General features: G+C 34.6%; 2 protein-coding genes across 2 annotated transcripts; both read right to left on the minus strand.

Moving 5' to 3' along the window:
• Positions 1-3,208: 3,208 nt before the first annotated feature.
• Positions 3,209-9,751, minus strand: LOC139121967 (lung adenoma susceptibility protein 2-like). The gene is made up of 6 exons (XM_070687306.1): positions 9,166-9,751; positions 8,724-8,847; positions 7,871-7,976; positions 6,321-6,479; positions 5,842-5,903; positions 3,209-5,288 (listed from the first exon to the last, which is right to left on the minus strand). The coding sequence occupies exons 1-6, from the start codon at positions 9,749-9,751 to the stop codon at positions 5,186-5,188; spliced, it is 1,140 nt and encodes a 379-aa protein (XP_070543407.1). The 3' UTR covers positions 3,209-5,185.
• A 46-nt stretch (positions 9,752-9,797) lies between these two features.
• Positions 9,798-16,981, minus strand: LOC139121969 (uncharacterized). The gene is made up of 3 exons (XM_070687307.1): positions 16,936-16,981; positions 11,967-12,459; positions 9,798-10,357 (listed from the first exon to the last, which is right to left on the minus strand). Exons 2-3 carry the CDS (start codon positions 12,343-12,345, stop codon positions 9,798-9,800), a joined length of 939 nt encoding a protein of 312 aa, XP_070543408.1. The 5' UTR covers positions 12,346-12,459; positions 16,936-16,981.
• Between the last annotated feature and the right edge of the window lie 7,729 nt (positions 16,982-24,710).

Raw genomic sequence — 24,710 nt, forward strand, 5'->3', positions numbered from 1 at the left:
AAGTTTAGGAAGAGGAAAAATCTGACATTAAAACTATGATTTGACTTTTTTCTTGATACAATGAATTGCTGAAAGAGGTTGTTCGAAGTTTAAACTGCTGACAGGTTTTCAAAGAAAAAACATTTTTCAGAAAAACGACCAGAATTGTCATTGAGTGTCATGGCACAAATGCTCACAATTTAATCAAAATAGAGCACCGTAACCCTTCCACCGTTCTCCCTTAGAGGTCCAGTAACTTTACTTTTGATGATTTTTCTTCACTACTCTTGTTTTAATTTCAACTACAATTTCTTGTACTAGTCCCCAAAGTATGTTGAGATACACAGTGTTGAGCCTGTCAACTGCCTGTACGTGTGGATTGCATTATTATTATATACAAGTGGCTTCTGGTCTGGACTAGAATTTATAATAAATGTAAACATCATCAGTAGATTTGACATGTATAGACTCTGTGTTGACAAACTGAAGAGTGGGTTTATGAACACACTGTCGAGAATAGGATACAAACTTGTCATTGACACACAAAACAAAAATAGTGAAAAAAAATCATCAAAAGTTAAAGTCACCGGTCCCTTCATGCTGTGAGTATTGCTCATCATGTAAATTTTTGTCACAGTCCATGATGCTACATTCATCCACATGTAAACAAGAACTAAGGACCAGAATAAAAGTTGTAGATTCTTCAACAATATGTCTTCATTTAAATTTCAGTTCCGTATTCTTGTACAGCACAACTGCCAAACGATTTATTGTTGATTTTTCATCTCCTTAGTTGTATTTGCAAATAATGAAATATTATGATTTGTAACTTTCAAAGACAATGAGAATAACTGTAACTTGATTTCAAGACTGTTTTGTTATTCTTTTCTCGTGCCAAAAAATGAGAGACTACAATTATCATCACTTTAAAGTAGATGTAAAATATGTAGAGAGAAGTGTAAAAGAATAAAAGAAAAATGATTTTTGATTAATTTCTTTTGTATATTGTCGTTTTATAATATGAGAGACAATAAAATTTAGAAAGAACCACACAGAGTTACTAAAATGCCAAGGACTCTTATCAGTTACATACTTCCATTGTTCCATCTGAATCACAGTCACTTGTGAACCAATACATGACAGCTGTTGTGAGGTATGCATTAGAAAAGTACTTTTCTAATGTGTACCACACAGCAGCTGCTGTGTATCAATTCACAAAATGACTGTGATCTGAATCATAGTGTAAAGCACCAATTAGCAGAACAGGGCATTGTGACACAAACCCATCATGATTTCAGTGTTGAACAACCAACAAAGCAACTTCTGTGAGTTTTAGTATAAAGGTAGACGACCAAGCAAAATTATAGTATTTTCATTATCTTTACAATTGTAACAGAGCAGAAATGTAATGACAAAAAAATTGGTGTTCCCATTTTACTTTTTGAGATATATCTTGTTAATTTATCTGGCTAACTTTGATTTGCGACAAATTTCAGCCTTGACCTGTTCACGCTAATTTGCTATAAACAGGTCCACAATTTCCATTGGTAACAATTAGTTTGGGTCAAATTATGGTTGTGGAAGGGTTAGAAACAAGACTGAAGCACTGTCATTTCCTTTCTGTGTAGATACACAAAACATTCCTTTACAAATGACTCTCAGATGAAACAAGTAGGTTACTGACCAGGCAATGAAGACGCATTACATTATGGTTATCAAGCAGTTGACAAGACTGCTGAGTCAGCAATTTTCATACCTTCTTATTTTAAAAGAATACAATCTTGCCAATATATCCAGACTAGATTACTCTATGTGATTCTGATGCTATCTGCCACCAGCTGTATCCGTACTACAGAACTCCATGAAATTCTGGCCCCATGGCATTTGGACTAAATCTAGGAAAAACTTGCAGTCAGTGCCCATGAACCCTGACTGAGAAACCATATCAACCACTAAGAATTTATATAGAATGGTGTGTTGTGTCAACTTGAATTTGGAATTGCTTATCGCATAGTGACGCTTTTATCACTTTACTAGTCTAATTTATTGAAAAACATTGGAAATCTTTTGATTTTCAAGTGATCTGACAGCCAAAGATCTTTATCAGTTATATCTATACAATAATGAAAATAGAAATTATACCTGAGTGGAAATTTTTCCAGAGTTATCAGCTGTCTTTGAAACCATGGAATAACCACTCACAAATGTGGCTTTAAATGAACTCATGAACTTGACCCTTAGTTAGACAACACCAACTCTGAACTTTCAGCCATGATAGGAACCAAAGGAGTGAACCAGATTAACAATAGTTTGAATGGTGCATGAATAATGAAGTATTACAACAGTAATATTTTCCTTCGTTGAAATAGACCTGATAGTGTTGCATTAAGTTATGCCTTGATTCAGTGCTCCTTTTTCGGGAAATTTGTCCATGATTCTACCATAACAGTTGAACAATTACTGCTGAACAGCCATAACAGTGATGGTCTGCGGGTATTACCATACTTTCGGGAAGCAAATTCTGGCAAACTGAAATGGTCATACTTTGTGAAGAATGGGAATTGTCAATTACACAGCACTGAAAGACCACTGTCTGTGTGATTACTGTTTATAGTATCAATACCCTTGGTAAATCTTCATCAGCAGCACAGGATACAGTAGTATCATCTGGGTATGTGAATGTTTTCTTCATAAACAATGTATTTCTTTAGTTGTAGCCACTGAAGAAATTCAAAACAGCCACAAAAATAGAATATTAAAATGTGCACAACAGAAAGCAATTTTTTATAACTCTCAACACTCATCCATGCACTTTGGGTACATGGATGTCAGTCATAAGAGTCCAATATCTTAGTTTTCATCAGATAAGTAGTAAATATTAAATGAAAAGAGACAGAACATGGATTAGACTACAGTGGAAACTGGTCATATTACAGACCCCAGTCATGGAATAGCTGTTTGTCTTATTGCATAATGCTACTGGTATCATGACAATGGTTTTGGGTTTTTTTGCAACAATGGAAACTACTGCTGTAAAGTTATAATTTTCACATAAAAATTGCATCACATCGATAACTGTATTCCATTGTTTGAGCAGTTTAACAGCAATAACTCTTTCATAGTATAGTCCATGAATTCTTAGTTTCCTTGCATATAACTCTGCATGTTTCTGTACAGATTTGATAAATGAAATCTGTACAGATTTGATAAATGAAATCAGGGAACCACATTTCTTATATTATTACACGTTATTTTATTTCTGTATTTATGTACATATTTGATTGTAAATGATTATTGGTAAAACTACACAAAAGTAGTTCAACAAAATAAATTGACTTTATCAGAGAAAATCAATGTTAATATCATAATCTGAATTATTTATTATAGGTACAATCTGAGGAATACTTCAGTATATAAAAAATGTTAAGTACTTATGTATTTCATTTGTATTACACTATTGTCATAAGTTATATTTGATTCAACTCTGTAACTAGTCAGATACTTTGAAGATAGCTTTAATAAATTCTACAACAATTTGACAAGCTACTTTACAATATTTTTATAAAGCTGTACAGGAGTTTTCAATAAAGTTAACAAATATTATTTCAGAAAAAAATACAAAAACTATGTTATGACAAATATATATTGAGCTTCTTGACTATCAAATAATAACATTAATTAAACAGTAAGCCATTTTCACTTAAATCCTCAAATTTCTCATAAAGGAATTACACCTCTGGCAACATTCCAAGTAATACCTACAGTGGTATATATATATATATATATATATATATATATATATATATATATATATATATATATATATATATATATATATATATATATATATATATATATATATATATATATATATATTGTTTGTCATCAAACACTTCATAGTTTTTGTTCTTTTAAAAGTGTTCTCCTTCCCCTTCCAAAGCATGTTGAAACACAAAGTATTAGTCTTGTGTTGTGTGAGGTTTGTGTATTTGGTATGGATAAGATGTCTTCAAAAGAATTCCGAGGATGATGTCATATCTGGCATTATCAGTGGATAGCAGAATCTGCCAACTACCTAAACTGATGAAAAGCTATTAACATTGCTGCTTTAGTGACACACCCTAACATCCAAAAACAATTCAGTGAAAAATTACAGGTGAGTGGTATTGTTTACCCAATAGTGTTTAGGAAACACTTTATTAGCAAAACAGTGTGCATTGGACGTCAAGTTCCAGTCTAGAGTAACATTTTCTTATCAACAACAATATTAAACATTACATACATAAAGGTTGTGCTTACAGGTTTGAACACAAGAAAATTTAATATGATTTTTGGAGTAGAACAAGAGAGGATTTTTTATAAAGATAATAAAGCTAATGGATTTTTAATATGGGTTAAATTCTAAATTAAGCTTGCTTTGATTGAGAGTAATAAAAAAATTGAACTGTGATTGTATATTTTCCTTTCATCCTTTTTTTATCAGGAAATCTTTAAATTTGACAATTGTACATAAATAAAAAGTGCTGTATAATTGGTAAAACTTATGTGTGTACAAAGACACTTCTGTACTTGTGACAAATTTCAATATTAATTTTGTGTTACATGGAATTTAGAATATTATTCTTACAAAAATACCATTAATGTTTCCTGTTGAATATACACTGAATATATCATACATGAATCATAAGATTTGTACAAATTGACAGATGTTCTAAATCACATTAAAATATCCTAGAATACTGCTATTTTGTACATTAGTTCATGGACGAATGACAACTACGACAAGTAAAAAGATTTCATTACAACGAAAAATGCTGTATACTTAAAAGGCACTGTGGTGATGACTTTGTTTTGTAGATCCTAGCTGACGTTTTCTGGTTCACAAAGGGCTGTGTAGTCCAAAGGATATCAGTTATACATTGTCAACTTTTAGTGACGGCTTTTAAATTTATCAGTAAATTTTTAATGTGCCAAATTATGAAATTATTTATTATACAATCAAATCACTATATGGTTAAAAAAACTTTGTATGTCAAAGTGGAATCAAGGTTGATGTTCTGATTACACAAATGTATTTCTACTCCAATTTCACAATCAAGTTCACATGGCTGTAATTAACAGTGTTTTGAACATTGAAAGAGCCAGCAGACAACCACTAGCTTCAAGACTATTCTTCCTTGGATTCTATGCTGCATATGTGATTTTGCTACCTCTGAGAGCTGTTTGTTGATGAAGAGTTGGATTTCTGTGATGCGGTTTCTGAATCACTGTAAACCAATGTTTTCAGTCTTGACAGATGTTCCATTGCCCTGGAAAAAATAAACATGAATAACAGGCCGTTATATCAATCTAGAAGAGAAACTGCTGACAGCCACCTCTATCACTGGTGACGTGGAATCTTTTTGGTTAAAGGTATACAATCACCTGTAATCTAAATATGCCCATATATGGTCAAAGGGGCGTTCCTTGGTATTCAAAATGCCCATGCGAGGGCACTGTTTTTAAAATGCGGCCACCTGCTTAAAATCTGTGATTGGTTAGATTTTTTCTTTCCATGGCAACTGTGGCAAAATTGGAACAGGTGACAGTATACCTTTAAGCTGTGAAGGGAAAGCTATAGGATAAAGAGTAACCTGTTGAAAAGCCATTATTATTATGAATGGACTGAATGGCAGTAAGTGTGAGAAAACACAGCAATAAGGACACATTTTGAGAGTGCCAGTCAGAGGTACTGCAACTGACAAGTTGTATTTGTTATTGCTGAAGGGCAAAACAAAATTTGCTGGCAGTACGGACATATTGCTCAGAATTCTTATCAACAAATTACACTACTTCAAAAAAAGAGCTCGACTAGGAACTTACCTTAGTAAAGATTTTCCACCTGGTTCAATGTCAAACTTTTCCTTGTTAACTGTTGATAGAGACTGCAAACAGGAAAATCATGAAGAGTGAGCATGTCTGGTTTGAGTGACAATTTTAGTTATGAGAAACTTGACCATATCATTCTTCATGGGTCACACATGTCAAACCTTCAAATACAGTAATCCAACCAGAAAGTCAGTAACTGTCTTTTGATTAATGCTAAAAAATGTTAAGTTAGCTGTAATTCAAATATCTTACTTGACATTTTGAACTTACTGATGGCAAAACTTGGAGAACTATATTTAAAATGAAGGAACTCCTTACAGAAATGTGTGAAGAGTGTTTTCACAAAATCCATGGATTGGTAGTTAATGTTACATTGATATGAAGAACAGGCACAGTGTCTGAGTGGTTTGTAGCAATGCATAATCAATAAGATTTTAGCATTAGTGAGACAGAGCAACACATTCTCGACTTACCAATAGGTCATCTGGAGTTGAAGTTCCATCGTTTGTATTGTCATCATCATCAGCAGCAACACTTTGAAGTTTAAACAACATCTTTTTGAGAGTTTCCACTGGGCCTGGCTGTTCACCGCCAGTAAGTCTTGGACTGTCTCCACCGCTAGCTTTCCTTTCCTGTCAAACACAGTCAATGAGTATTGTCAACACACTTGTGATGGGTAAACAGCTGAACTACACAACACCATCAATGAATGGTGTGGTATGATGATGAAGACCCGGATTGGGTATTGGGTATTGGGTATAGGGATTATGAAGTCAAGTGAATTAAACTAGTGACTGTAGTGTGATAACTGTTCATAAAAAATACAATGAACCCTGTCAATCACAGACACCTCTTTAATCAGGACACCTGTTTACTCAGGACAAATTTTTGAAGCCAAATCTTACAACTTGAATAGAATTGCACCCTGTTTATTATAAATAACAGTCTGTTGAAGACATGTTTGGTGTCCCACAAAAGTATCTGAGATAGACAGATTTCATCACTTGTCACACTCAAGTATGGAAGAACACAGCAAAAACTTGCAAACAAGCTATACACATCAAACCAATAAGAAAACAGTCAGTGTATATGGATGCCAAAAGTACTAGTACAACACATTAATTTGTCAACAGTAAGCTACGTTGGTCAGTGGGTGTCTGTTAGCATGGCGTGTGCCATATGGTAAGGCTGCTAAAATTATGAAAACTTAGAATGTCAGAATAGTAATGGCGTTGATTTAAATAATACCTTTCTTCCTGAAAAGTAGAGCAGTTAATCTTTATTCTGAACTTTTGACTTGTATGACATCAAATAAACTTTGTATTTTTTCCATTCTTTCTTATTCAATTATTTTTGGTGGCTACTTTAATAGCTAAAATGATTATTCAGCATGGTTTTTTCATCCTTGTAATTAAGCACTGCAGGTCTTAGCTCAGTGGGCACAAGATCCTATCAGGTTATTAACTGTATTTGACTAAAGTCGTCTGAACACCTGAGCTAAATTAAACACCCACAAACCAAACTAAATGAAACTGCCAAAATGTCATGGGTTTAATGAGGCTACTCCACTAAAGTATTCACACATCAAATCAAGGACAATCAACGGCAAATTTTTGTACCTGCCAAACTTGTAAAGGGCAAGATATTGTGTGTCTTCCATTTACCAATTGATAAAGGGTCAGAGGTCAACAGTCTCAGATACCAACGATGGTGTGGAGTTTATTTCTGCAGAACTACTGGATGATGATGATGACTGAAGACACTCTGCTATGAAACTTTGGATGATGTTTTCCTTGCTGAAGGTTTTCACACACTGTTTGCTACCCCTGCCATAAAATCTTGAGTTTATTCTGTGAAGTGCAAAACTGGTCGGCCTAGCATTAACTCCATGTTGGCTTCTTACAGACTCAGCATTCATCCCTATTGCACTGAGTTCATCATTCATAATATTCTGACATGTACATTTAGAGTTAGTTTTGATAGGTGTGCTTGTGGCCTGTGGTGAGTTATGTGGCATACTCACGTTTTCTTGATCAGAGTGCATGCAGTCTTCTAGGAATTTATCAATAATTCCAGTTTTGCTAGCTGCTTGTAACGGTGTGCTACCACTTCCAGCTCTTGGATATTTCCTTGAAAGTAAAACAATTCACCATAAATTACTTGGTCATTTGGAATTTGCATATATCCATGGCATATGGCAAAAGAAGTGAGCAATCCATATTTACTTATCAAACATTGGTAGCAACAAACAGGAATGGCACAATTGTAATTTGCAACAGTAGGTACAGGTGACTAAACCCTCATAATACATTATTGGCTGCCAAAACTAATGTTATTTGCAGCTATTGTGAACAATAGAAAAACATTTGCATTCACCTTTGTTTGCAATTGGATCTGGTCATTCTGAAGATAGTTTCTCTACATTTGAACTTTTACCACGAAAATAAAGTAATTTTCATAGTTAGACTTTTCAATCCCTCAATTATGTAAGAACAAGAGAAATTTCAATATTGATTATGAAATGCTATATACGTTGAGTATTGGAAAATTCTGGGGAGATCCTATACTTGCTATCTATGTTTGGTAGAGCACTTTTACTACATCGTAGTTGTACAACCTTAAGTGGTAAATTTTTGTATTACTTACAATGTATGTGTATTGATTGAACTAATTTACAATCAATAATCCAGACAGTGAAAAACAGTCACAATACTTCGAGTTCAGTTTCAGTTGATTTCTCAATCCTCTCAATATTTATCTTCTTCAATATAGAGAGTAAAGTTTTACTCATCTTTCTGAAATTTATGTTTCAAACATATTCACCATGATCAACTTATACAGTAAGGTATGTAAATAGAATATGATATATTGTTTACCTTAGAGGTACAGTTTTTTCCCAAGATCTGTCTCCATCTAGCACATCTTCTGTCAGAGGACTGGTGTTCAGATCTACATGACATTTTTTTCTGGCTCTAGCTATGGCTTCTTCTATCATAGTGTCTGGAACGGAAAGAAAATGTCAGCAAATGTATTACAGTCATATCCGCCAGACTGGAAGATCCGTCGCTTGAGGGTGCTCTCTACACCCCCCTCTAGGGAGCTTCCTCTAGCGACGGATCTTTCAGTCTAACCTTCTACATGTTTGCTATCATTTTATGGGTGTGGATCTTGAGTTTCACAACATTTTTTTGGTGGGACAGGCTGGCCTGCTATTCAGTCACTGTTCAGAAGGACTGGAGATTAATAACTTTGCCATGTGATAAAAAACACAGATACAGAACAACAGGACGTTTTATCCAATTGAAAGTTTAAACTTACCATTAATTGTGTTGTCAGCATCAGTACTGTTGCTGCAATTCAACAGAGCAGGAAGAGGTGCTTGGTTCACCAGTGTGTCAGTATCCATGGATGCAATGTCAACACCAAAGTCATGGCCAGATCTAGTCAAATTGGATCCATACTTCCCCCGATCAGTTTTAGACGGTGTTCTACTCTTGTCTCGTGACTGGGCACTCCAGCTAAATCTGGATTGTTCATTTCCAACACTTCTCTTGGAATAGCTGGTATTTCCCAGATTCTGCATGCTTTGCAGAGGTCTCTTGTAGCCTGATCTTCTGAAATAACGAGTCATGGAGCCAAGATCACTGTCATCTCTTGAGTAATTTCCATATTTAAACTCTATTTTCTTCCCAACTTTGGAAGTGATTGCCGAGTCATCTTTATACTTTCCAAATCTGTAATTTTCATCTCTGTATTTTTTCTCTCTATGGAAGACATCTTTGATCTTGTGTTTCTCCGGAGTCGTGAGGATTTTGGATTCATCTTCCTGATGTTGTTGTGTTTTCACGTCAAAGTCCAGCAAATGTTCAGTCTCATCAAGCGGCCAGTCACTGGCATCACTCATCAAGAGATCACTTGTTGAGGCATAGCGCCTCAGTAAGATGCTATCCTCACTGGGTTGTGAATTGAGTCTGTCTGTGGCTGCTCAATGGATGCCATGGTTGGTGACTACTCTGTGTGATGGTGCTAATGTTAGACACATCAATATCTTGTACCCAGCTTGGTGCTGCACAGCTCGCTGTATCAAGATCTTGTATCCAACTTGGTACAGGGTGAGTGATTGATGAATCCAGATCTTGTATCCAGCTAGGGGCTGGGTGGCCAGCTACCGAGTCCAAATCATCAATCCAGCTTGGTGCAGGGCGCCCTCTATTGACAGGTGATGTGGATTGAGCAGTGTTGCCTGTTTTAGTTGGAGTAGAACTCTGCATGGTATTGGATGGTGTGTGGTAGGATGAAGCCATTCTCTGTGGCATCTGAATGCGTCTACTTGCTAGGTCTTCCAGACTTCCAGATTTCAGTCGATTCAGGGTGTTTCTCTGTCTTCGTGTTGGGTATGGATGTGGAGGTGCAGATAGAAGTGCATCTGTATTGAGGCTGATGTCAGTACTCTGGCCTGATATCAGTGAGCTGCTGTCATTTAGACGTGAAGTCGCTAACAGTGCTTTTGCTGTAAGTGAGAAGATTGTCTACAGTTAGGAGCTTTCATGACATTATGATGCTGTTCTTGAATAAAAAGTGGCACTGTGTGTTTCTTTTTTTACAATATTCCAATTTATCTTACAAAATACCTTATTTTAGTTAACTTTGTCTGTTTCATTGTGCACTGAATAAGAAATTAAAAATTGTCCATCGTGACATTTTGGGCAGCAAAGTTAAATAGAAAACTTAAATCTTTCCACAGCATTTCTTAAAAACTATTTTGTGCTTAACCCGTGAACACATTAACAGTATAAGACTCAATATGATAGTCCTACAGTGAGCACAAATAAAAAAAGTTTAAAAAGTGACAATCTACACAATGAAACACTGAAACTATAATTTGACAAGTGAAGATATTCAATATCAACTTGTCTAAGTCATGGACTTTAAAACAGAAAACGTATTTAATGAATGTACATATTAATATAAAGGTTTTTGAGATGGGTTAATAAGATGCTATTGATTTCCAGTCAAAATATACAGCCATAACATCTTACAAGAAACACTCTATCTGGCAAAAAGGGAATGAAATAATTCAGAATAATATCAATTTTTAATAATTCTATTCAGCACTCTTGCAAAATCTTGGTTTAGTGTGGAGCAATTGTGACAAAAATTAATATGAAGAAGGGCGTAAATGTTGTTCAAACTGGCATATTAACTACTCAATGGAAACACGGTGTTTTCCTAAGACTTGTTATGAACATGTTTTCTTTTAACTGTGCACAAACATTTCTGTAATATTTCGATCATCAAGCATCATTGTTACACTATGGATTCCCTTAGTAAATCATTTACCAGATCCATCCAATCCTGGAAACTGAGAGAATTTTATTAAGCCACAGTCAATATTTTGTTACTCATTCAGAGTGAATGCATGTATTCATAATGCATGTTGCATAAAGTATGCATGTCACAATATGTGTGTCAGACCTGTTCACTAGTGTTGGAATTTAGCCAAAATTCATGTTTTGTTTTTTTTCAAAAAGTCAAGACTTATTAAAAGCTAGTTAAAATGACAACTACCTTTGACCCAAACTTTAGTTAAATTAAACTTTTTGATTTTGTTTTATTTCAAGATGTCAAACAGTCAAGACATAAAATTGTAGGCAAGGGACAGAGCTGTTGAAAAATCAAATCAAAGTATATTACATGATCAACTTCTCCACACTAATTTGCATCAATTAATTTTTCAAACTGGATGATATTTTGCAAAGTTTAAAATATATAAACCTTTTTTACACTATCAATGACAAGGTGACAGGTATAATACAAACCATTAAGCACTACAATCAGAGACTGTTATAAAGTAATCCTTAATTCTCAAATTCAGTCATTATCAGGACAAGGTTATCTGGTTCAATATGAACAAATGAAAATAAAATCACAATTGCTATATTCATTCCTGGTTGCAAATTTCTCAAAGGTTGCTGTGACTTCCTATCTAGGTCTGTAATGGCCGTGAATAACACACAGGTTCACATCTCCATAGTTTACAAGACAACTTCATGACAAATCTGGTACAAAATACATATCAAAATAGTGTATGATTGCCTGCTATAACACTATTTGCTTACCTTTTTGACGTTCATTGTCAGCTCTCAAGATCTCTCTATATGACCTGTCAATCAGTTTCTTCACTTTATATCGATTGATTTCGGTTTTGATATCAGCATTTCTACTACTTCCCTTCAGTGTTGTTTTAGAAGGCAGCAATTCGGATACATTCCTGGAGTATTTCATGTGAGGATGACTGCTTTCAAAGTCATTGATGTATGCCTGCAGTGCCTCTGTAGCTGATGGATAGCGTTTACTTTTACCAGATGATGTTGGTGAGTTTTCAAAGCTGTTTTCTTGACTCTGACGTAGTGTGCTGTGACTGAACGGCTTCATCACTGAACTGCTGCCACTGTTCACAGACGACAGGAAATGGCTTACATCAGACCTATCTACCATGCTTGTGACTAGAATACTTTCAAAGATGAGTTGAAAAGTTGCCGGCAAGAAGATCCTCTTCTTTTTGGAATAAGTCTTCTGCAGATCTGTAACTGTCTGGGTGCGTCTATTGGACTGAACCAAATGATATACAAAGTGAGTATGGGGTACAAGCTGTTGTGGGAATGCCTATAAGCACTACGGGATACAAGCTGTTGTGAGAATGCCTATAAGCACTGTTATTCTATCATCACATATTCAGAGATTTGACATGATATGGTAGACTGCAAACACAACCACTGCAGTTAATGCAAGTATGAAAGACATTACAATCACAGTCCCTCCTGAGGTACATAACACAGCAACTATATTGTACTTGTCATTTGAAGGAATAGCCTACAAAGGAGAGCCCAAATAAAATAACAAAAGATCTGAAATCTCTGTTTATCAAGGATATCAAATATCAGCCTTCTAAGAGATGTCTATCAATTCTTTGCCCCTCTATTGCCAGCTTCTTATTGTTTGCAGAAAATTCTGGTTAGATTGTGAGGACAAGTGGCGCACTATCTTACATCTGACAAGATGTTTATTTGATTTGCTAATGCAACATCAAACACATCTCATTCATCAGTGGTTTTCTTTGATGATTATTTAATCCCACAACAAACAGAATTCATTCACAACAGTTTTCTTCAACCCATTAGGTAATCCATTGGCAAACACTAGACAAGTACACCAGTACAAATGTTGAATTTACATCAAAGTTTTTATCGTAATCATGATATTAGCTTTTGCAATTCACATTCCACTTTGTATATTGATGTCCAGAGTTTTTAGTTTCATATTTAAAAATAATCACAATCTTGATGAATTTCAGGAATAAAGTATTAACATCAGGAAACTAATACCTTCCCATTTTCACATTAAAATTATTGTAACTTGGTGAATTAATTGGTACCTTACTGTGTAATTCCTATCAGATCTTTCATTTGCATAAACAAAAGCAATCAGAACTGCATGCATGTCAATACTAAAATTACCATACCAAATATGAATTTTCCATTGCTTGAGCAGACAGATACCAACAAGCTAAAGTGACGGGTCTGACCATAGACAGTAGAGAAGCTACGTCTATGGTCTGACTTTTTGGAGAAATTTTTGACAAGCCAAGTCAATGTGCAGTGAAGATATGCTGTGTGCACTTCATGAGATCCCCATACAATTTCAAAGGATTGCATGCACTTTCTGAGCATAAAGGGTGGAAATTTGTGTCAAAACATTGCTGATACTTTTGAACAACTTTACAAGCACACCTTGCAAACCTGACATATTAATGTGTACATGCATATCAATAAAAACTATCTCAAGGTCCAGGCTTTGTTGACTATAGGAAGTGAAAGCCATGGAAGCAAATTGCATTGAAACCATGTAGATTTATAACTGTTCAAATAAGCTGAATGAATGAAGAGTTGAGGTTTGCTCTTGCCATAAAATGCCAACACAGGACATGTACTGACGCTGTCAACACGACATTTACGGCAATAGTATTACAATGAACATCAGTCTGTCAACAAAGGCCCAAAGAATTAAACAGAAGAATTTCAATTCATAATAGTTGAATAGCCAAACTTTGACGGGACAGAAAATTGACCACAATGCAGTAAAACTAAAACAGATTTACCTGTAACGCTAGGATACATGCTAGGTAGTACAGTGTAATGGATCCGTTGATTTTTAGAGGAAGGCAGACATGAATAGAGTCAGCTATCACAAATCAAACATAACTGTAGTTTTTGAACTAATCCAAACGTAAACAATACGTTGTATGGACTGTGTCTGGGAGTGCAGCTGCCGGTGAATAGCGGTGGCCACCCCTTGCAATCACCAACTCACTGTAATTTATGATGGAACATTAACTTGCTCTGACCTGTCACCATTACCATGAATGAAACCCACAGCTGCTATTGAATCCACCGACAGTGAGAAAGTAAAAACACAGGCACCAAAACACTCAATGTACTATCTGTCTCTGACACATTTCATCACGGTAACAAATTGCTGTTTTTAGGACAAATTATGGAACAAAGCCGTGGTTGAATAATGACCAGGTGGAGTTTGTATTGGTAGGCTGGTCACAAACTGTCAACAAAAGCATGTTGAAATGTTCAGATTAGCTCACGGTCAGTCTGAGAAACAGTTATTAATTCATGTAAAAAAGCACTAATTCAGTTGTAAAGAATTTGAAAAACTTAAAAAAAAGAAAAAAACATGAAAAAAAATACACTTCAGTGCACAACATGACAGTACTTTTTACATTATTAAAGTGTAAGAATGAATGAATTGGTGTATACAGGTATGTGAAAAGAGGTCATGCTGGTAAAAAAGCTAGCTACTATTTCGTTTTAATGATTGATCTATATTGAATTTTACAATTCTTGAAATTTGATTGTGACATAAATTTGACTTAATATCAGTATTTCTGAACACATTCACAACAAAATTTCAATGTAAAGTAGAAGTAAAAAAAGAGTTTAATGGAGTTGAAATGGGCAGTTTTTTAGGTCTAACCCCTATAGCATAGTGATTGTAATTAGTCTTACAATGTACATTGCGGCCATCATAGACTCTATGCTGCCATACAGTTTTTATTATAACAAAGATAGAATAGAAAAATAATTAAATAAATAAAAGTAAAAATTTTAATTGCATTTTTACTAGAAGGAATGATTATTATCCATAAGAATGGACCCAAAATTTTCCATAGTTCAAATTTTCAAATCAATTTCTATTCCTTTGCTACAAAATACATGAGGCTGTCTTGCAATTTTCTGTTACTGTTAATCCGAAATTTTTTCTGCAAAATCAAATCCACAAAATAGAAATACATGTACAGGTCTTCCAAGTTTGATGTCTGCGGCATATCAACAAATTGATAGAACTTTCAACCAGACATGTTATCTGTCAAGGCATGCCCTTTGATCTTTTGACAAAATGTACAAAAGACTGCATTGCATTCAGAGAACAATAAGAACAAGGCAATCCAGGCAGGCATAACGGACAGTACAGCTGCAAATCTTACCAATCTTACCCTACTTGTTGTATTGACATTCACGCCTAGACTAACATGAACTAGGCTTTAAACTGTTGACAATACTCTACTGTCTCCTTCAAAGTCATGTCACAGATCACTCCAGGTCTTCTGATCTACTATTCCACAAAATTTTATGAAATAAAGTTTGGTACTGACTATTGAATTCAAGTTTTGATGGGAAATAAAACCCTACCAAATCAAATCGATTTGCACATAGCATCCAGCACTCCTCCAATATTTTGGTTATTCTTCATCAAAATACATCAAAGAACATTTTCTTGCATTGCTCAAAATTCTCCACCAAAATGCTTCTTCACCTTTTCAAATTGATAGAGACTTTGTGGTCAACATTTTGTAATTCAGTGAAATAAGGGGAATGGATAGGAAGACTGAAACACAACTTGGGAACTGGATTCAGAGTGTTGATATGTCAATAGCTATCTATCAATCCATACATCAAAACTGATCAATTACAATCAATTCTAAATGATACTACAACAAAATTCAATTACAATTGAGATAGAAACTGCCAATTTGCTCATCAATGAGATAAGCTTATAGATATTTGTTCTTTTTTATCACTATTGCCTCAGGCATATTGATATTATTACTACACCTCTGCAAATTTAGTGCTTGCTTTGTGCTGTTACTGCTTTGGCTTACTTTCAAATGATTACTAGTCTACGACAGCTTATTTAGAAACAACCAAGAGGCAAGTACATCCAAACCATAACCCAAAGATCTTCCCCTCTGTTTTATGTGAAAATGTTTCACAAAAATAGAGGAAAAAATGAAGTGATATATAATATTTATACTGTATTTTGATGACATGCTTATTTCTATTGATATATAAGCTCATAAAAGATTTTCATTTAATCAATGATTACACATGACAGCCTGATCTATGTAACTAGGACAAAGAGTTTCACCAATATCACTGTATATTGACCTACGGCAAATGCTAAAACTATATTCAAATTTTTGTGTTTGACTCGTCTCATGTCATGTCATTAAATTTACGTTAGTGGGATTGGCATTTTGTTTTACTTTTGACTATTTTAGAGGCTTCACCTCTTTATCCAGGTTTGAATTTTGCTATTCTTTACAGTCTCTGATCTCATGATAAGAGCTCTGGGCTTACAGGGTGATCATTAGAACTTGAATAGCGCCACCAACGCCATTTCTCAACAATCTCTTTATCTTGAACTCATCTTGTTAGGTTACCTGTTACCATATATATATCAACAGAGTTCTACTGGCAGGTACATTAGTCAATAAATGAGATCTTATTATCTTTCTCCCGACAATCAAGTTTGCCTTTATCTTTGAAGTGCTGCACTAAAAGTACATGGAGATCAATTGTTGGTTAATACAACATCATTATTGTATGAATACTGTGTTTGGAACACTTCCATGCAAAGAGGATTTTATATTTGCAAAAGTTATCTTTTGTGTGACAAGTATGAATTGTTTTTGTTTCAAGAATTTTTTAAAGTTGCATATTTACTTTGATAACTTACTGGGCTGGTTGACTCATCAAAGCAAACGAAGCTGCCAGTGGTTAAACTGTCAAAATAATGACAAGAATAAAGAATAAATAACTGTGTTGTAAGCTAGCTTTCGGCTGTGGTTATTTCTTTGTGAATATTGTTATTGTGAAGTTGTAATGTGACATATAAGGGTGGAAGAGATACCAATATTACATTTACTCTTAGCTGACTACAGTAGAAACATGGAATAATTGATAGATTTTTTAGAGTCTCTGTGTTTTCCTATGAATACTGGTTTATTTTTATGGACTACTGCCAACTAGGAATACACCAATACACACCTACAGAGAATTAGCAATTGCAAGAATGACCCTTGAGGTGCAAATTAGAAAGAAGAACACCTGTGAAATTTGAAATTTTACTTTTAAACACAAGTTTTGCAATTAACTGTTTGCCATCACACTGTGTTCTTGACCTTGACCTTGCTGTGCACTGACAAAGAAAGCTCTGGTTTGGAATAGTGAGAAACTAGGTAATCTGTTTTGAATTGATACTCTTTGAATAGCTTAACACTGTATAGTATTATTGTATACTGGTGGACAGTTACATTCAAATGGTGTGAGACTGTGTCTATATTTCTTTTCCTTGGAAATTTGATGTTATTGGTGACAATGGTAAACTTAAAATGATGATAATTGACAATGTTGCTCTGGAATAAAATCAGAAAAATTGGAAGACACTGATAGTTCATGAGTGAAAGCTTTACTCTTTTGAAAGGCGAAATGAATAACTGAATTTTAACAAATGACAGCAAGCCCAATGATTCAATTTATTTAGGACGTGAACTGAAATTTTTATGACTGACTTTAATCACTAATATATTTGGAAGCAATATTATTTTGAATTAACTGTGATCATGTTGGCTTGTTCTCATGCAACTGAGTCCAGTATTAAAACAAGTTCACACTCTATGAAAGGATCTGTGGACAACTTTCAGACACTCTGAATACAACTGGGTGATCCCTTTGTGTCTACGACGACTCCTACATAAATCACCATTCATCAACAACATACAACAAAAAAGCTTTACAATATCAATACACATGAGATACAAGGTACATGTAGTTTGTATATGTACCGTTGTGCATACATCAAGCACTAACCTATCTTTCAGATTTCAATTGAGTTTGAAGACTACAGGCCAGTTATACTCTGGTCAACAGAATTGTTTGTTTTCAGAATCTTGACATAGTGAGATGAATAACTGACATTAATTGCACAGAGGACTAAATCAATGATACTGTTTGGACAGGCTAATTGTATTTAAGATATAAAGCAACAAGTTTCAAGACAACATTTTAAAGTATGCAACTTAGACTTACTATCTTTTTAAATTTCTGAAATATACAAACTTTAGTCATGTGTTTTATCAAAACTGGTCATGAAAACTTGTGACAGTGTTTTTGCAAAGTACTGCAATTTTTATTGTGTGGTTCAGAATTTCAATACATTAAGACAACATCAAAGAAGTTTTACACTACGTAGCCTATTGGGTTAGTACATGTGCAGTTGTTGTCTGCGGCATATATGAGCTAGTTGTTTTTTTATTAATATCAGTCAGTCATTCAGATACAAAATGCATATAAGTGTACATTTATTGCATTTTTAGAGCCTCTGGTCATGATGCAAGGGGGCTATGAAAATGAGATAAAAGTAACCAAGCAAAGTATTTACATTAATGTAATGTAACAAATGAAAACTTTCACTAGACAATTACATCATCAAAGAATTTGGTGTCATAATAACAAATGTGGACAAATCCGCACTTATTCCCATGCTAACATCACATGTAAACTTTCATTTCATTAATGTAACTCTCACAAAAAAAACCCATCAAATATTCATCATACTGAGACTGTAAACCTTCCTTATGATCTGAAATTTGTCATTTCTAAAAATCAAATCCTGACTGAGAAAATAAAATAGGAATATGACTTGAATACTTATATAAGTACCAGTGTATAGTACCAGTGCAGGAATGGTTTTACATTGTCAACAAATATTTGCAAACTAAAAATTGATTAATATAGATAAGGCCCAGGGAAACTCAGGAATTGTTCCTCAGAATCATGATTCTCACACTGTTAACAATAAATGGTGAAACTTGGACATAGTACAACAATGCTGAGTAAGAAATTCTTCATATCACTGGTTTAGGTGTACAACTATAGTGATACAAATTACTGAAGTTGAAAAGCTATGAATATGAAGCAATGATAAACTGTGCATTGAAGAGATATACATAAGAATTTTCTGAACAGACAGTGACAAACATTTCAAAAAATGTAAAACAGAAACCTACCTATCGTTGGTTAAAAACAGCAGACTGCAGTACCTTGATGTTCAGCAGTCTCTCTTGCAAGATGAAATGGAATCAATGTTTGGTTTTGACTTCTCTGTAACTGCCTAATTATCACTGATCTGGAACCAAAACACAACAATTTTGCTACTTTCAGTTTGTCATTGGAAACTGATACTTTTGCAAACATGAAGAATATTGTTGTCAGTGTTCTGGTGTTTGGAGGGACTGTAGCGTGTATGATAGATTGCTGACCTGAGTATAAAAAAGCGCTCACCAGGGCTAAACATGTCGGCCAAAATTTCCATCACATGTAATCATGAACACAGATTAGATGCAGTAATAGGGTATAAATATGAAAAACTTTATTCAAACTTAAAACTACTTCCTCGATTTGCACATTCAAGGCATTTAACTGAAATCAACATTGTAATATGAGCGAGCCAAGCACACATGTTAATTTCCATTCATATCCTAGGCTGGCATTCAATCTCAGGTAACCAAACAAGCTGGTGCCTTGTACGTTACCACATGTATCAATTAAGAGTTTAATGACCCAGAACACTAGAGAACACAATGACTACTGGAAGAAATTCTGACTCTACATATCATTTCAGCTAACCAGCCACTTTTAAAACACATTCATTATCTTATTATAAAGGTCTAATAGCACCGACTATGACCCAAATTCTACATGACACCTGCATATGGATTATCGGGACTCTGCAAGGCAATCTGAAAAGCATGAACAATTGCGTTGAATCAGCAATTGTATCAATTTTTTTTCAAATTACATTTTCCACAATATGGAGTGACTATAGTGGCAGTACATTTTGTATGTGTGTATCAACTTTGTTTCTAAAATGTATTCAGTGGAAAGGAATGATCAATGATATACAGATTTCAGATTAACTCTATCAGTTACCTGTAAGAACTACAGTATTCATCTACAACAGAGGTCAGATGTCAAAGCCCTAGTGACTACACCTTTATGCAGTGAACTATTATGTTGCAAAACCACCTTGCCAAAACAGTTACACGACACTAACTGAATGAAACCTATAGCCCAACAGTGTCTGATATACTATACACTGGCAAAGGTCCGACTTCTGTTTACCAAATGGTGATGGAGACACAGAAACTGACTAGAAGAATGTGTTTTATTTACCAGAATGGTTGTTTGTTTGTTGTAAACTGCCTCTGAAAACTAAAATTTTCTCTACTACAATCAAATATTCCAGCAGATCTACCAAACAACAGCAACTATTGAATACTACTCTACATTTATTCTATTTTCCATGGTAGTCATTCCTTAGCCTGGTTACTGCACTCAGCAACACTCTATAACTGACAACTGGAAATACTTAAAGGCAAGGTACAGATGGAAACAAACTTGAATACAGTAAAAAACATTTCAAATTCATCAGAATGCAGCTAAATGTCATAGAACTTAAAGGGGCAGGTTTTTATTTGCTTTATCTCTGAACAAATTGATTATAAACAGACAAACAACACGTACATGCCATTGGCAGTGACCTAATCCTGTCATCCCTGTTTCCCTGTGTGGAGGTCTATCCTTGCTGTAGGAAACAATGGGATTGGGCCAAACCATGGTGGTGGAGGGTTAAAATGATCACCATCATGAAGGTATTTCAAATACCTATATCTCTTAACGAAGTACAAATTCACATAAAGACAAGCTTGTTCCTGTCCCCATGAAATTATTTACCATCAAAATATTCCTTATAAGTGTTATTATAGTTTTAATTACACAATCAGATTATATGTTGTCATGGTACTGGTAATTTAGGTACTAATCAACTTTTTGACACAAAATTAATATATACAATCTGTATGTTTGATCATTCACTGAAAGATGCACATGCAAACAAATTTATATTTAAAATGTAATTTGAAATAACTTCAAATGCACATAGTACAGGTGTACCGGTACTTAATGTGAACACTGAGACAAAAATGATGTGAATAATTAATATCAACTGTTTCATTTGGAAAACGACAGGTCAGAAACGTCATCCTTGTAGAATATGACACAACTGACATTTCCCCTAACTCAAAATCTTTTTAAGTTAATTTTAGGAATTTCTAGACATGATGTGCATCAGCCCTTACCAATACATGAAATGTATATAATTGTCTGGTACCAGGGAGAACATTCTTGAATTGGTAGTGAGTTAATTTAGCTAGCAGGCACACTGAATATAACATAAGAGCCAGCAAGATTTTAAAATTTGTAGAAAATTGGCTCATATTACGAGAACAACTGACTTAAACTATCATTAAATTGCAATTGGAGTCACTATATTCAAATGAAGAACATCAGTTCAATCAATATTGCAATAAATACTACCGGTACACTGGTACACATATAAACCAGATTTATACACTGCACATTGAGTTCATAATAATGTCTATGCAAACATGATTGCATTGTAACTTCTCCATGCTTCATGATCAGGCTCAGGCACACAACGTGCAAGTCATAGCCAAACATCTGATCCATATACCGGTAGCTATTCTGATAAATGTTAATTTTTTATCAATTTAAACAATCTCCTTGGTCGAACCATAAATGTGAAGTATTCAATGGTTGACAAGACTCAACATGTTGTACTTGTATTCAGATCAACACTCTCTTAAAGCTCACCTCACACTAAAATTTTCCTCGTACATAGTAAACACAAAAATGACTTCATATTACTGCAAAAATACTGCAATGTGTAAAAACTAACTCTTATTAAAAATAATTTTTACTGTACCAGGAATGTGAAAATTTGTATCTAATATACTTTGTTATACAAATTTTGGTTGCAATGCATGAAGGGACAGCAGTGATTCCATTCGCACCAAATACTAAGTGTTTGATTTGTGAAAACCTTTCGTCAACACAGAAAGCGTTAAAGTAAGACTTTTTCCATAAATGATTAGTAACAAAACAACATAACAAATATGAAGTGGATATTGGAAATAATTAAGGATGTATCACAATAAGATCAAATTTACAATTCTGAGCAAGCCATCATAATTTTAATTTTACAGAGGAATTTAAAATTTAACGGTTCTATCAATATGTGGAATTTGATACAAGCGCGTATCTGCTTCAGGCATGTTCAGTTTCACATATATCAACACATTAAGCAAATAATCTTCATATTCAAATAATTTGTTAGCATTAAGGATGTAGAATTTCTGATTTTGTATTTCGCCGATTGTCACGGTAACAATGCCCGTTTTCATAGATGATCTCTCATATCTGATATCATATCATGGTGCAGACCGCTGCTGGTACGCTCCGGGCAACTTCGGAATTCAGTTCTGATTGGAAATGTCACCAACACCACGTTTAACGTAAATACGAGGAAAAGTATCTCAGAATTCAAAAATCCAAACGCTCAACTTTGTGTGGACCGTTATGCATCAATTTCATACAAAACCGTACTATTCAAACTTTCAATCTTGAAAATATCAATAATACAAAACTACGTAAAGCCATTAAACAATGCGCATGTTTCCGTGAAATGTACACACAATCCTATGATATTGGCAACGAGCTCAGGCTGTAGCCACGTGAATATCTTCGTAATCCTCTGCACACACTTGTGAACAGTTATCTACTTGGATTTCTTGTTATCGCTTATCCTAAGAGCGATACGCGCACGCGAACCCGTGAATTTCGGCTTCACGAGGTGTACGTGGGTCAAAGTCCAAACATTATCGGATACTGCGATGAGACGAATGCAAAAAAAATGAATTTACCACACCAAAAAGAGCAAAAATGCCAGTTTTCCTTCCAAAATTTGGTTACTGTATCAGTTGTTAAATAGAAAGCATCAGAGAAATCCGATGTACAATACAAACACATCTAATTCGATTTGCATATTTGTTTACGATAAGTTTCCTTCCATGCAACGCAAAAAAATGACTTGTCGCTGTGAAACATCCAATAAGAATCAAGTATTTCAATTACAGTAGAAGAAGTGATGAAATAGACTGGCCTCAAAATGATTCTAAAGGATTATGAAGATTAAATTCAAGATTGCACCTAGCGGTATAATGAAGAATATGTTCACATCTGGCATGCACCTGTTGCAGAAATCAGTCAGCCCAATAGATAGCGATACCTGGTAAAAAGCTCTTACTGATAAAAATGAGTTCTTGAGATAATACGGTCACAAATTCTTACAAAATTGAATAAAAAATTGCAGTCTGCAGAATACACTTAGTAAAATCCATAAAGATATACTGCATTTTAAACAGGACCGTGCCATTATCATGCCACCATATTTTAGACAAAGTGTTCAGTTTGCATTCTTACCCTGGATTGTGTGAAGTCCTGGAACCTTTCGTAAATGCAGAGCTTCCTATCAGACGACCACTCTGCTTGGGTTTCAAACTGTCTAATAAGCCTGTTTGATTTTTCAAATGCACTACTGTTCATGTTTGGTGGGGTGTGTGTACACTTGTGAATGACCGTCAACCCAGCGAACAGTACAGCTAATCCATCGGTAAACAACAACACAAGTATTTGTTGGTACTATTTTAGACAAGTTAATCCCTCTAACAACAAACAGCCACACAGTTTGGAGACAACACCGCGGCAATCAGTAAAACGCTGTCACACTGTAATAATTTTAAGAATAAATATGCTACACCTTGTTCGGCAGAGATAACGCAAAGTTCAATGTGATAGGAAACGGACGGCATAGGTCTGTAAAGAGACATTGATAGACAAGAACTGACTCAAAAGTGGAGGACAAAAAAACTGACCACTCACCACTAACTGTTCAAGAAGCATTGTTTGACAAGGATTAAGCACTTGAATGTTGGGAAAAATAGTAATGTGGTTTTGCAAATCATTTACAAAAACACAAAGTGGCAACTTTGCCTAATTTAAAAACAGAACAAACTTTAGACTTGGAAACAATATAATTTAAGATGGCAATGTAACTGTATAATAATTTCAATTCGCATTTTTAGAAAACAATCAGTTTTGCGTCTTCCATGACTATAGATTTTTCAGTACCTCGGCAGTTAAATACATATAGTTCAAATCAAACATAGACATACTTGTGGCACTCTAAAAGGTTTTTAATCCTCATAATGATATTGCTGACAAGAATGTTTTTGAGCTGTGCTTGAATAATTTCATTGTATGCATACTAACATATAGTACAGAGGAAAAAATCTGAAACTCAACTGACGCACTGTTCTGTTCAGACTTGATATGCAAATTACATTTTAAGTGGCAACTGTTACAATTATTCACCAACATCTAGTGTCTGAATGTCTTCCACCAAATGTCCCTGAGTTTTGTTTCTCATCAGGAAAGCATTCTGAATTTCATACTCATGTAACTATTCAACAACAATACTACTACCACTACTAACTACTAATAATACTGCTACCACTGCAAATAACAGTTACT

The sequence above is a fragment of the Ptychodera flava genome, chromosome 21, assembly GCF_041260155.1.
Source record: "Ptychodera flava strain L36383 chromosome 21, AS_Pfla_20210202, whole genome shotgun sequence".
NCBI classification, from domain to species: Eukaryota; Metazoa; Hemichordata; class Enteropneusta; family Ptychoderidae; genus Ptychodera; species Ptychodera flava.